We start from the raw sequence: 15,831 nt of genomic DNA, 5'->3' as shown, positions 1-15,831 counted from the left end.
AAACATACGATCTCTCTCCTATCATGCTGTGTCAAATGTATTATCAGTGCCTTCTGCATTTTCCTAAATTCAAGATTGCAGGTTGCATTACAACTCCTGTTATACTGTTTGACTTTAGTTAATTTTTTATCATTTGTAAATAAGTTTTGGAAATGCTGATTTTGATCATTGAAATTTTCCATTTGCATTTTTATGTATGGACATGATATGGATTCAATCATAAAATTATTTTGCTTTGCTTGAGGGAAATAGTATTATATGTCTATATCTATATAATAATTTCAACAGAGAATTTTGTTTTGAATACTGTGTAGCCCAGCTTGGAGATATGGAAAGAATACCTAAGAATTGAGATGTGTGAGTATCTTTTTTGATTGGATACTAAAGCCTCTGCCTACCAGTCATCTACTGTGACTACTAGATGTTTGGAGAAAGCCAAGCAAGTATGCAAGCAAACTTCGTTTTCACCTGTAAGCCATGTAAACCAGGGGGATGGCTTCACCTGGGATTGTCTCTTCAAGAACTGCATTGCAGATGCAATAATATTTGTCAGACAACTGCTCCTGAGAGCTAAGTTTAAAAAATTTTTCTACTTTTCTATTTTTGTTTTGTGGAAAAGATCCGGACAGCCAAATATTTGTGCTGGAATTATTTCCTTGTCCTGCTCCTGCTGGACACAAAAGCCAAGAAAATATTCTATTTGCTTGCTCCAAAGGAACCATATATAGATGACTAAATGGCAGGCACTGAGCTACATGAAAAACAAAAGCAGTTTATGTGACAAAGGAGAGAGTGAGACAAAGAAAAGAATAAGAAAATAAATCTTTGTCTCACTATTTCACTTGAAGACAATATTAAATACTCAACATTTTAAAATCTTCCTATTAGTTTTAGGTGACCATCTTTGCAAGAAAATTTAATATTTCTGTGTTCTCCAATACACATTTCTATTTTAGTTAGAGATGGTAGAAAATACAACCACGAGCTAGTAGAACACCCTCCCATCCCTCCAACCCCCACCCAACAAACAGCAACAACAATAACAACAAATGATTTTCATATACACAATGTTCAGAACTGTTAGATAAATATTCCAATTTTGAGCTCTAAGTACACGGATGCTATTATCCTCTGATTTGAAGAGTAAATATTTTTCCAAACTGTCTTATTTGAGAAAGAAAATTACGATATAGAGGCAATTTTGTGCCTACATCATTCTACACTGTTTGAAAATAATAAAAATAGCCTGTGTTAGGAATTTTTTTACCTTATACATCAAGTTCGATGCTTTTCTTTGCAAGTCCTTATTAAATAAAATAAAAGCCTCAGATCCAGGGAATGACTGATCTAGGCTTGGGGAAGGAGGATCATGAGAGTTGCTGATGAGATTGCTTATCAAGAATACTCTCCCTATTTGGAAATTGCCAACATAATTATTGGTGGGACATCTCCAACTACATGCTCAAGACTTTAAAGAGTGAGGTCGGTGTGAAGAAGTGTGAAAAGCACCTCCCAGATAAAATGGAAAATGGAAGAAATCCTTCAGGATGAAAGACAGAACGTTACAAAAAAGAAGAATTCTCTCCTTCCTCTAAACAACTAAGGCACTACATTAGATAGGAGTGGTGCAGGGACAAAGAAATGCTATATAGGATTTTATATGGGAAGAAGGAATTTCAGCTATAGTAATTGGGAAACAATTGGATTAGATAGTATATGTGGTCTCTTTCAACTGTACAGTTCTGTGATGTAGGTATTATATGAGCAGAATGTTTACTGCAGTATTATTCATTATAGTGAAAACTATTGTACCCTAGGCAGAACATCATGATTGTCAGAATAATATGAACATGTACATGCTTATCGTCTAGGCTTTTCATATGGTTAGACATAAGTGTCCTCTTCATTGGCTCTCGTCAGCCTCAAGCCCTTTGCCTGAGAGGTGTCTGGTTTTGCTGAGAGCCCAGCAATTTTCCAACGGGAAATTTTCCTCTTGGGTAAGCAGCCCCTGATTGGTATCACCAAGTCACATCATCTCTCAGAAACATTGTTTCAATGGGAAAGAATCTGCAGGAAGGATAGAAATTAAACAAATGACTAGCCTAATAATATTAAAATCTTAAAAGCCCACAGAAAATGAAAATAGACCAATCAAGAAAATGCCATGATGGTACTGTTTGAGATTACATGGAAGTCTGATGTCCTGACGTCCTGACATCCTAACCCAGGCAATCACCCAAAGCAGCATTTAATTAATAGTTGTCAATATGAAGTGAAAATCTAGCGACAGAATTTTGTCTATTTTAATGGACACTTTCAATTTCCTTTTCTTCATCCAGGCATGGTTCCTGCTTTTTGCAGGGGGAGATTTGGCCATCCACAGACTAATACTTGGTGAAATTTTACCTGTCAGACTGTATTTGGAAACAGGATCTCTCAATCTTGCTTGTGATTTTTATGCTTACAGAGAATCTTCTGCAGAACCACACTCTTCATTCTATTAATGACAGATTCTAACAGGTGTTATTTTCTTGTCAAACTTTTCATTCCTCTCATGACTGTTAGACAGAGACCACCTCCAAACTCAATTCTGAAGATTCACAGTTTGTCTTCTATTTTTCCACCCTCTCCTCTCCCTACTCCCACATAAATCTTCAGATTCCTTTCTGAAGTGGATATTCCGACCTTAAACCTTCATTCTATGTCTTTCTATTGTCCCACCTTCCTATAGACATTTTGCAGTTTGTATTCTTTCTGTCTCCATGTTAAAAATTTCTTGATGTTCTTTTCCTTCATAACCCTAAACATGGTGTATTAGATGACACCCTTCTGATAGTAGTTAATTCTTTATAAAATATTAATGTCTTTCTTTTCCCAGGCTGTAAACATTTTCTAACCTAGACATGTGACTTTAATTATGAGAATGACAGCCTCAGTGGCATTCAGGTAGGAAAATACCTTCAAAAAATCACTGAAAGTATTCACCCAAAGTTGTGATGTACCTTCTTAAGGTTATATTTGAGATTTTTCTCCCCTGTAGGAATCTATCATGTAGAATAACTTTTCTACTAAACCATTTTTATAATTTATAGAGTGTTTCTTCCCAAATTAAATAAGTTATTTGGCAAATATCTGGTTTATATATAATGATAATAAAATATTGATTTGGGTGACCCTTTCTAAAATGGGCTTTTGTCCCAAATTATCCAATTTGGTTGTACTCACAGCTGAATTTTTTACACAAAGTGCAAGACTTTTCTTCACTTTTAGCATTATAATGTGGCTTGTGCAGTTTTGTTATTTTTTTTTTTTTGGAATTTAGGCTGCTACATATTTGCTGATATGCCTTATAAGAATGTGGTCATGCAAAGTAATAAGCCTACTGAAAGTTTTCCAGGTTGCCATGAACAAGAGGCATTGCCTGTTTGTGTACACAGGCAGCACAGCTTGATCTAATGTCATTAAATCCACTCTATAAGGAGGAGTTGTTGCATCACTGCCTATTACCGTCTCTCAATTTTCATCAGACACACACTTGTAACAAATGTTGGCATAAAAAATTCCCCAAAGCAAAAAGTCTATTCTGTAAGTATAATTTCATTAGGAAGTTACATGTAAAACAACAAAATCATAACATATGTTCTATTATTTACTAACATCCATTTGAATATTTCATCCAAATAGTTCAAAGTGTTTAAACAGTTTTAAAATAGATAGAAGTCAAATTTCCCTTAAGAAATCTATTTTAAAATATTATGAGCATATGTCTGGTGTGTTTACAAGGAAACTGAGTTATAGTATTTACTAGTTAATTGATCTTAAATTTGATGTATATCTTATTATATCAAAGGTAAATTGAAAAGTGAATATATAACTAGTTCATCTTTTTAGCTTTGGATGATTTTTTCTCTAGACTTGTGACTAAAAAACAATTTTCATGATTTTCGCTCAGTCTGTTTATTAGGGGATTTAGTACCCTTACAAAGTGATTTACTCAACATGGACAATTATGTATATCTGAAGCATTCCTATTCACATATGTTCTGGGACCTTCTGAAAGATAACCTCATGCCATGTTAATTAGACCAAAATTTAAAATCCCACCAGAAACATAATGTCATGTTCCCAAAATTCATCTCATTTCCTTTCTTGGAGTGTGTAGAAAAAGACTTACCATGCTTCTACATGCAGTAATGAGACTTTTAGACAAACTAATCTTCAGTTGTTCATTCTTCGTGTCTAAGGCGGCTTTTGTCTAGAAAACTGTTAACCTCTTTCAGCAGTCCCAGTAATGCTTCAATCACTCTTGGTAGGCTTAATATGAACATAATCTGTGTGTGTGTGTGTGTGTGTGTGTGTGTGTGTGTGTGTGTGTGTGTGACTTATTCCTTCATCAAAAATATTAAAAAATCATTAAGTTACTTTGTAGGAAGTTTGATGAGAAGCAGCTCCGTGAGCCTCCTGGAAAGTACAGTGATCTCTTCAGAGGGGATTATACTGTACTCCCTTCTGATATTATTTAGCAATTTATACCTCTTTCTCTTTGGCACCGCTATGTAATTTCCACTGGAATTAGACTTACAAGTTATTTATTTAGATTATTTTGGTGGTATACAGTTAATTTTTTTATGTTCTCTTGTTTTTGGTAACTTCTGTTCTTTGATTTTTTTGGATTTGTGGATGCTGATATAAGTTAACTCCTAAAATTATCAAAATTCCTTAGGATAATGTGGCAATCTCCTTGCTGCATTTTGCATTCCTCTTCTTCAATTTAGGGTAACTGGCCCTTGAGAATTAATGGACACAAAGCCTTTAGGTATTTTTCCACCTCCTTGCGTTTTCTTTAGCCTTGAGTTCAACCCAAATTTTGCATTTGGTTTGGTCTTTAAAGTATTTTGCATTCTTGGGTTAGGAAGACGGTGAATGCTGAATAATGACTCACTCTCTTATATTCAGGCTTAAAGAATTCCAATTAACTTCATCTTGAAAAGACAGAAAGTGCATAGCAAGGAGATTTCTAGATCTCCAGAAAAATCTTCAACCTCTGCATTGACTCAGTATAGCCATCTGTAATGAACTAAGTTTCAGAATTTTAAAAAAAATGGCAAGGCCAATTCTAGTTACTGGGTAAAGCATATAACTTTCCGGAAATATAAAGGCATGACTCCATGGCTATATCTTAGGGTGATACGTACACTTATGGGATTTGTCATTATAGCCATTAGAGAACTCCCAAAGGAAATCTCTATAATGAGTTGTTTTCTATGCTGTGAGTGTATTCAGAGAAAAATAATTTACTCCTTTGGGATGCTTCTGAAAACTTTCCTGCACTTTACTATTAAGGCAACTACAACAGTTATTATAATTTTGTTCTTTCTTTTCTTTGGAGCTGCCATCTTTTGCTCACCCAATATTGTCAGAAATAGCAATTGCACTTTTATGTCTTTGTTTCATAATTTTGTCTTCAAAGCAGATTCAAAGAAAAAATAGATGTAGAATTTTCTCTTGCCCAGTAAGTCTTTCCCATCCAATAAAATAAACAATGCTACTACTCCCTTGATTTGCTGTGTAAATCAACTTCAGAAAATTATATTTTCATCTTAGACATGAAATTATGAAGCACAAAACAAGATCTGTTTTAAGGAAGAGGAACTAATTATATACAAAGATGTGCTTGAAAATAAGCAGCAATCATGAAAAGTTGTTTGTGTGTTGCAATAGAATCTTTCTCAGTTTCAATGAATTTAGAGAGTTTATTGGCACCCACATAATTTACTCTGGAGATAATGATATAACAAGCAAACCATTTTATTTTCTCTTTCTTAGCTTAGTGAATATAGTTAACAAAAAGATTTTATTGTAAACATAGAAGAGTCTGAGAATGAAATTTCTCTTTTCCCCAAAAGATGTTCAAAACCTCAGCTATTGAGAGAGAAAACCTGATTATTTCAAATTAGTTGTTTCCCAAAAATTAAATAATTGGTGAATGGTTGATCTTAGAGTACACAAGATAGTATGTTACAAGGATTAGTCGTTTTTGTCAGCTTTGCTATTTTTAGAGTGGCTTAAATTAAGGTATTGAATATAATTCTTACAAATGATGGCACAATATTAAAAGAGCAGTTAATTTCATAAGATATTATAAGAATTCTCAGTTTCGCCGGAGGTTTCCTGTGTCGGTGTTCCCCTCTGCGGCGTGAATCTGAGGGCATCGTGTTGAGGAGATGGGGGCTGCGGTGATTCGCGGGATCAGGAATTTCAACCTGGAGAACCCAGCGGAATGGGAAATCAGCAAGACGAAGCCGTCTCCCACTCCCAGTCACCCCTCCACCAACAGCCTCCTGCAAGAGCAGATTAGTCTCTATCCAGAAATTAAGGTAAAGATTGCTCGTAAAGATGACAAGATGCTGTCATTTCTAAAAGATGTATATGTTGATTCCAAAGATCCTGTGTCTTCCGTGCAGGTAAAAGCTGCTGAAACACGTCAAGAGCCAAAGGAATCCAGATTGCCCAAAGGCCATCACTTTGATATAATAAATATTAAGAGCATTCCCAAAGGCAAAATTTCCATTATAGAAGCATTGACACTTCTCAATAATCATAAACGTTATCAAGAAACATGGACTGCTGAGAAAATAGCGCAAGAATACCATTTAGAACAGAAAGATGTGAATTCCCTTCTTAAATATTTTGTTACTTTTGAACTCAAAATCTTCCCTCATGAAGACAAGAAAGCAATACAATCAAAATGAAGAAAATCGCAAAAATTTCCTATGTGTACTCCTCATCCCTCATCCTGTATATTATCTCATTTTTTGCAGGTTAAATTATGTTAACTACCAAGTGTTTAATTCTCTCATTGTGAGAGCATATTCTTAGTATTTATTGAGCTCCCTGACTTTTCAAGATTGCCATAGAATATATTTTGTTTTCTTTTAATTTGGTTTGGGCATATTTCATATGTACATGTCAGCATGACTAATCAGCACATCTGTACATTTATTATAAGTAAAATAATTAATTTGTTATTTTAGGCACAACATACCAACTTTTAAATTGATCATATGACCCCTTGGGAAATGTCCCTGAGTCCCTCATTTAAGTTTTACTTTCCTAGTTAGGTGTTTAGTTCATTCTTCATATGTGATAGTGAAAGTAAAAGCTTTCCTGACTCTTAAGACTGACATTTTCTTGTTAGGGAAAGAGACACAATAGAAAGGTAGACTGACAGTATTTCCCAAATAAAGGCACACAGTAGAAAACAATGAATCTATAGAATCTAATTAAAATTACTACTCCAGGGAATAAGAAGTACTGAGGACTTATTTTATTTTGAATTGGTTTTAAGTATGGAATAATTGTCTTTACAGTTATAAAAGGTAATTAGTGGTATTTGCAAAATGTTGGAAATTTCTGCTTTGGCAAACAAATAGGTAAGTCCCATGGCCTTCAGAGAGGCAGGCAGCAGTAGAAATTTTCGAAAAAGTAACATTTTTCTGGATTTGACATGGAAATAGAAAAATTTAAAGAATAATTAAATCCAAAAACCCTGGTAAATGAAATTTGGTGATTATGTATAGTTTCGGATGTTAATGCTAGTTGAGAGAAGAAAGAAAAAATAGCAAGTTGAAGCAGAGAAGGGGATCACTGGAAGGGACCTGAGAAATTGCCACTTCATCCATTTTAGCAAACTTATTAGCACGGCATGTATCAGTACTAGGATCTTGAGTGAGAGTGTGTGAGTTTAGCTCTGCCTATTACATTACTACTTGTGGGATCTTTGGGAGACTATATCCTCTTTGAGATTGAATTTCTTCTTTAAAACGAGAATAATGCTACCTTACTTAAATTTAAGGGTTATCACGAAGATAAATGAAATAGTAAAGGACTACAAAGGACCAAGTAAATATGAATTATTTTTTTGCAGTGGAGAAACAAGCACCTGGGGAGAATATATGATGTAAGGTTTCTGTAGTTTATGACCTAACCAGGCCCAAAACGTAGTTTTTCAAATCCTAGTAGTGTGTTTTTTTCTGTTGTGCCTAAAAGCAGCACACCTCAGAGAAGGAAAAAGGTATGAATTGTGGTATATTGGGGTTGTCAGTGCTTCTGAGTGAAGATAGGCATCACTACTTCCCAAAGATGCCCCCGGAAATGATATAGAAGATGCTGAGGAATTCAACATGATGACGGAATGAGGCATTTGTAGTACTGCTGAGAACAGAAAAATAGACTAAGTGGAAAATTTGTAAGCATGTTTTTGAATGTAGATTTTTTATGTGAACAAACTACTAGTTAATTTTTAGTTCAATACAATAATTGTTTTAAGAAAGCATGAAATGACTTCTCAATATAAAATGCATTTTAAAACTCCTGTAAATCAGTCAAAACTTTATTCCTTTTATCATAATGGTCACTAATTGAGTCACTAATACTAGTACACTCTATTTCTGAGCCATCTTTTCTACTCATATCTGCATTGTGTGGTTAGGCAACTGTTATGTGGCGTCACATGATAAAATAAAGGACTTCTTCACATACCATTAAAAAAAAAGAAGAATTCTTAGTTTCACAAGAGACTTCTGAGAGACTAATTAAGAAATTATCTCAAATGTATTATTGAACAAAATAATTATTTATCATAAGTGTTACCCCAAAGACTCTAACCATTAGGTATAGATGCACTTTTCTAAATGTTGAAAGATTGATTGTATTAACAAATGAAAAAAATCATTTATTTCACTTTATTTCTGAAGAGGAAGTAGTCTCTCCTTTGGCATTTCTTTTTTGCTTCCTAGTATGATTTAACTTGAAGTCAAATTAGTTCAAATAAATGAAAATAGTTAAATGTCATACAATTAAAGCATAAGGGAAGATAGCATGAACAATGGAGACATGATGGATTTGTCAGTGGAACTTTTATTTATTTATTTTTTTTGGAGACAGAGTCTTACCCTGTCACCCAGGTTGGAGTGAAGTGGAAGCATCATAGATCACCACAGCCTTGAACTCCTGGGCTAAAGCAATCCTCCTGTTTCAGCCTCCTGAGTAGCTGGGACCACAGGCATGCACCACCATGCTGGCTGATTTTGTCGATTTTTTTGTAGAGACAGGGCTTCATTTCATTGCCCAGGAGTTTGCCTGGTCTCAAACTCCTGGGCTCAAGTGATCCTTCCACACTGGCCTCCCAAAATGCTAGTATTATAGGCATGAGCCACCGTGCGTAGCCAGTGGAATTTTTTAAAAGGCTATTGGAAAATACAAATTTAAAAATTGGTAGAAATGAAGAAAGACTTCCTTGGCTAAATTTACATGAATCTATATACTATGGAAGCAGATGTGATGGAATGATTTCAAGATAAAACATACCATTTAATTACACACATTTGGAACTGGAACTTTCTAACACCCGACCACCTCCGTAGCTATGTAAACTTGTGTGGTGCCTAAAACAGTTTGAATCAATACAGGTGAATAGCATCTACGTTTTTATTTGCTTATCTATTTATATTCTCTCTCATCCATTTGACATAAACTTATTGAGCATGTGCCATATGTCATCTAATCCTTCTTGGTTTCAATTAACTTCGAGAGTGTATTGGTACTCACATAATTTACTCTGGAGATAATGATATAACAAGCAAACAATTTTATTTTCTCTTGCTTGGCTGAGTGAATATAGTCCTCCTGTATTAGGCGCTAGGGGAGAGACAAAGATCAATAAAACACAGAGTTACCCTTCATTAGCTCACAGAGTCACTGGGGAAAGTAACATGTAAATAGTATCATAAGAGCAATAACAGAAGTATATATAAAAATCAGTGTTCTTACACAATAGGGGTTGATTTGCTCTAAACAAGACCAGGAAAGAATTAATCTGAGCTGGGCTTTTTCTTTTTTACTTTTAGTTTATTGACAAACAATAATTGCATATATTTATGGGGTACAATGTGATGCTTTAATAAATATATACATTGTGGAATGAGCAAATCAAGCTAATTAACATCTCTGTCACTTCTTATACCTATTGTTTCTTTGTGGTGAGAACACCTAAATCAATTTTTTGCAATTTTAAATATACAATATATTATTATTAACGATAGCCATCTTGCTGCACAATAGATTACCAGAACTCATTCTTGGTATCTAACTAAAGCTTTGCACCTTTTGACCAACATTTCCCCTTTTCACACCCATTCCCCATGCTCAGCCTCTGGTAATCACCATTCTATCCTCTATATTTCAAGTTCAAATTTTTATATATTTTTACTTTTATTTTTTTCATTTTTAATTTTTGTGGGTACATAGTAGGTATATGTATTTATGGGGTACATGAGATGTTTTGATACAGGCATGCAAGGCATGATAATCACATCATGGAGAACAGGTTATCTATCTCTTGAAGCATTTATCCTTGGAATTACAAACAACCCAACTACACTCTTTCCGTTCTTTTTAAATGTACAATTAAGTTATTATTGACTATAGTCACCCTGCTGTGCTATCAAATTCTAAGTCTAATTCATTCTTTCTATTATTTTTGTACCCATTAGCCATCCCCGCCTGCCTCCTACTTCTCCCATCCCTCCCAGTTTTGGGTAACCACCGAGTTCAATTTTTTAGATTCTACATATAAGTGAGATCATGCTTCAAAGCATCATTAACAGGAACTGACAGCCAACTGAATCTTGAAAGGCCTATGTGAGTGTGACAGACAAAACTTCAAGAAGGTGTAGGATGAGAAAATGCATAGAAACATGGAAATAAATTGGTTTATTCAGTGAGAGAGAAAAACATAAGAAAAGAGTGGCAAGAATAGAACCCTGGGAATCACCAGTATCTCAGGGAACTAAGCAAATGGAGAAGGAAGAGTCAGAGAAATAGAAAACCAGGATAGAGCCATGTTTCTGAAGCCAAGGGAGGAGAAAATGGTCAGAACGAAGTAGGCAATATCTCAATGCTGGGGAAATGGCGAATAAGATAAGCTTAAAAATTATCTGTTATGCACAGTATTAGGAGACCAGCAGTGTTTTTCCAAGAGCAGTTTTAGGAGAGTGAAGAGGGCCAGGTTGCTAACTTCATTTCCTGTTTTTAAAGAAAACTGAAGATAAAGATAAGACATCCACCATTAGAAATTTACTCAACTTCTATTTAGGGACATAAAATATAAGTACATTTATTATATGAGTTAGCCCTGTGCTACTACACAGTTAGCATTATGCAGTGGTAACTATAAGTAGAAAGGATAAGTTTTGACGGAGGCTGGCAGAGGGGTAGGGACAATATGGGGCTCTCTGCAGATAAGAAACCCCAAGACTGAGAAAGGGACACTGTGGAAACTGTATGAACGAGTATAATATGAACTTTACAATTTCACTAAGTGTAATCGAGCATAAGCACAATCTTTATAAATGAAAGCACTTGGGGATTACTCTATTTCGAGGGCGACATTCTATCACCTCTAAACAGGGAGAATGCTTTTCCATCAGGGCAGTTCCATGAAAGTTGAAACAACTGACATGACAGAAAAGAAAATTTGGAAAATCAAGGATGTTGAGAATGTTTAGATGCATTTAAGTATTTAGCATTCTGTGAGGTTGGTTTTTTTTTTAACATTACTTTCTCCTTAGAAGTCAAAAAATTAAATACATTCAATGAGATGTCATTCTGCAATATTATTTGCAAATATGTCATGCAGCCAATTTTATTTTCTGGATATCAGCAGAAATTACTGGTCCTGAGAGTGATTCTCTTTTGTTTAAACTTGGTCTTAAGTATGTTTCTAATAAGACGGAAGTTGTTATCAAGGAAACCATTGTATTCTTGCTATTTTACTCACTGTATCCCTACTCAGGTCCCTGCATTCTTTGACTTCCGCAACAGAAATAAGTGTGGACTCACACGTTATTTTCTATAATTTAAAAGACTCAATAAAGTTATATATTTAGCTGTCATAGGACAACACAAACTACTGTCTAGCAAATGTAGTTTGTTGTGCCAAAAAAAAAAAAAACTCTCTTAAAGCACAAGTTTATGAGAGAAACAAATAATGGTAAAAGGGTACTTTTTTGGAGGAAAAGTTTGGGAAAACAACATTTTAGGCTATTTAAAATTCATGCTAACAAACAAAAATCAATAGCTTGACAGACTCAAAGTTCAAATCAACAGGAGAGGTGATTTAAGTTACATCTATCTACATTTAGGGCATTTGGCAATTTAGAATCTCTGTTTCCAATAAAGGTCAATAAAATTCCTTTTCCAAATTAAAAAGCAAGATTAGGAAAGAAAAGAGACTTTTGACTGAACTATAAACTCTTGCACATGTTTCTAAGAAATGGGGAATTAATAAAAGCTTCTTAAAATTTAATGAAATATTATATTTAATAGAGAAAAGTGCACTAACTCAAAATTCAACCAGTCTCTTTTCCTGAATTCAATTCACACATAGAAACTAAATAATATGAGACTGTGCATTAAGGAAAGATCATGTGAAATGCTTTGAAAAGGTACATTGCCCGATGTATACATTTTTTACACTATTTATCTATATTTCTTGTCTTCCTTCCATAAGCAAGCAGGACAGAATATACAAACATAAAGATATATTAATCTGTTCTGATCACCGTCAGTGCAGGTAACTAATAACTATCTGTCCTTGGACAAAAAACGACTCTGATTATACATCAAAGATAACCGAAGATCTGTTGATCTAACAGTAGATCTCTCAATTGTATTCCACTCCTGGTGAAAGGTAAGATTTACTTAAACAGAAATAACCATAAAAGCTGAATCTGGTCTATTCTTCCTAATGTTCTTTGCAACCTTTAACACTTTCTGCAGTCACCACTGGAGCTGTATAGCAGCAAATCAAATTCAACGGACTGTAAATGAAAAAAAAAAAATCAGCAGATCAGAAATTTATATAGAATTCTCCACTTCTACTTTGTAATATTACTCATTGCTCTTTCAGCTTGGTTTCACCTTGGTTTCCACTCTTCATCCCATATCCATAGAAAGGTAACATAATTTAAATGTTTACCCTGACTCTTATGGTATATTCCTAAAAAAACACTGCATTGGCTCCTTGTGTGTGGACAATGGGTATCTCAATCCACAGGAACTCAGACATGAAATTTCCAGAACAAACAACATTATTTAGTAGGTTAATTCCAGTCCCAGATGAGTACCCAGCCCAGGAATGGAATGGTTTTAATTTGTAAGAGGAAAATACCAAACCGGCTATAACTCTTCTCCATTCAGTTTCAGGGACGCACTGCCACCAATCTGAGTCAACTTTGGTTATTTTGATAACTAGTCTTGCATGAGCTGTTCAATCTTAAAAGTTTTGGCATGGGCATGTAGAAGTTTTATTATTTTAATAGAGGAGTAGTTTGTATCAGCATAACCACCCTGCAGATACCAACTATAAACTCTGGACCAAACAGAAAAAAAAAATCACTAATTTTGACTTTTCTTCACAAGTCAAGTCATTAAACCCTGTGGGAGTCAAACTACAGAGTTTGTGGCAGTCATTATAACTGGAAAGTAAGGGACAAACCCCCAAATGAGAAAGCCACAACAGGAAAGCACAAAAACATAAAGTGGACACCTGAACCATGTGCATAGGAGAGATTGCAGGAAGCCCTCTGTAAATACCAGTTGAAAGTCTGAAAGAAATGAGTGGACATTTAAACTCCTGCCCTCCACAGAGGAGACAAAAGTGTAGACTGAGGCCATCTAAGTTGCCTTTCTGTTAGAACAAAATCAATATTTTTTTTCAGAAGGAAATAACCTAAGGTCTGTATAGCATATCATACATATTACTAACATTAAAAAGATAGACAATGCCAAGTCTTGGTGAGAATGTTGTGCAGCTAGAAGTCTCATACGCTGTTAAATGGATTATAAAGTGAAGCAACCACTTTGGAGAACAGTTTTGTAGTTTCCTAAAAAGTTCAACATACAACTACCATATGACTCAGCCACTACCTTGCTACGTATTTACAGAAGAGAAAAATATATCTGTGTACATACAAAATTTGTAAGCAACTGTCCATAGAAGTTTTACTGTAATAACCCCAAATCAGAAATGTTCCAAATGTCTATCAACAGATGAATGGATAAATTGTGGCATATCCATACACACAAAAACATAGATGAACATCAAGATAAAAATGCTGAGTGAAAAAAGATAAAGAATAATATACTGTAGGATTTTATATATACATATATACACAAACATACACACTCACACACACATTTCATATATTTCTAGATAATACAAAATAACCCATAGTGGGGGAAAAAAGCAGATTTGTAATTCCTTGGGGGAAGCAGAGCAGTGGATGGATGGATAGACTGATAGATTACAAAGAATCATACAGAAAGAAAACTTAAAGGTAGTAGATATGATGAGTAGATATTATCTTGATTGTGGTGATAGTTTTACATGTGTTTATACGTATATATTTGAATACCATAAATATGTGCAGTTTATTGAATGTCAATTACACTTCAATAAAGTTATAAATGATTACTACAAACATAATAAAAAAATATAAGGACTGAAATTAATTAAGTATAAAACAGAGTAACAATGGATACAATTAAGAAAGCTAAAAATTTATTCCCTGAAAATATTTATAACATGTCTAAATATATAGGAAGTTTGATTTTAAAAGAAAGAGAACAAATGCAAATAACCATTATCAGGAATAACAAACGAGATTCTGCAGGCACTCTAAGGATGGTAAGAAAATATTATAAACAGTTTTATGCCAATAAATTTGACCATTTATATGAAAAAACATTTTTTAAACACCATTTACCAAAACTTATTCAAGAAGGAATAACCAAAAAAGGTCTCAACAAAACATAGGAGATGGCCTTTACCCTCAAGGAGTATGAAAAGATTTTTTAGTCTGGAAACAGAAAATTTAAAAAAAAATAAAAGAAAAAATGATAAATTAGACTTAATTGACAAAAAACTTATCAAAAGATATTATTAAGAAAATGAGTAGTCAAGCCACAGACTGGGAGGAAGTACTTGCATAACACATATCTGACAATGGATTTACATCCAGGATATATTTTAAAACTCCTGCAACTGAATAATAGAAAAACAAACAACTTAATTTAAAAGGGAAAAAGACTTGAACAAGCATTTCACATAAGAAGATATAAAAATGGCCCAAAAGCCCATGGAAAATTTCTCAATAACATTGATCATTAGGGAAATGCCAATTAAAAGCATAGTGAGATAGTGCTACTCGAATGACCAAAATTAAAAAGACTAACAACTTTTTTTTTTTATTATACTTTAGGTTTTAGGGTACATATGCACAATGTGCAGGTTTGTTACATATGTATCCATGTGCCACGTTGATTTCCTGCACCCATTAACTCGTCATTTAGCATTAGGTATATCTCCTAATGCTGTCCCTCCCCCCTCCCCCCACCCCACAACAGTCCCCGGAGTGTGATGTTCTCCTTCCTGTGTCCATGAGTTCTCATTGTTCAATTCCCACCTATGAGTGAGAACATGCGGTGTTTGGTTTTTTGTCTTTGCGATAGTTTACTGAGAATGATGTTTTCCAGTTTCATCCATGTCCCTACAAAGGATATGAACTCATCCTTTTTTATGGCTGCATAGTATTCCATGGTGTATATGTGCCACATTTTCTTAATCCAGCCTATCGTTGTTGGACATTTGGGTTGGTTCCAACTCTTCGCTATTGTGAATAGTGCCGCAATAAACATACGTGTGCATGTGTCTTTATAGCAGCATGATTTATAGTCCTTTGGGTATATACCCAGTAATGGGATGGCTGG

The 15,831-nt window shown here is 34.4% G+C and overlaps 1 protein-coding gene across 1 annotated transcript; it reads left to right on the top strand.

Annotated features, from left to right (window-relative positions):
• The first annotated feature begins 6,224 nt into the window (after positions 1 to 6,224).
• On the top strand, positions 6,225 to 6,752 carry LOC129478382 (NADH dehydrogenase [ubiquinone] 1 alpha subcomplex assembly factor 4-like). Its single transcript, XM_055269988.1, has one exon. The coding sequence runs from the start codon at positions 6,225 to 6,227 to the stop codon at positions 6,750 to 6,752; it is 528 nt and encodes a 175-aa protein (XP_055125963.1).
• Positions 6,753 to 15,831: the final 9,079 nt, after the last annotated feature.

The sequence above is a fragment of the Symphalangus syndactylus genome, chromosome 3 (genome assembly GCF_028878055.3).
Source record: "Symphalangus syndactylus isolate Jambi chromosome 3, NHGRI_mSymSyn1-v2.1_pri, whole genome shotgun sequence".
In the NCBI taxonomy this organism is placed as follows: domain Eukaryota; kingdom Metazoa; phylum Chordata; class Mammalia; order Primates; family Hylobatidae; genus Symphalangus; species Symphalangus syndactylus.
The sequence above is the reverse complement of the archived record's forward strand: the minus strand, read 5'-3'. Positions and strand labels throughout refer to the sequence as shown.

What these genes read in the sequence shown, in the direction of transcription:
- LOC129478382 (XM_055269988.1), top strand. Translation starts at nt 6,225, where the DNA reads ATGGGGGCTGCGGTGATTCGCGGGATCAGGAATTTCAACCTGGAGAAC.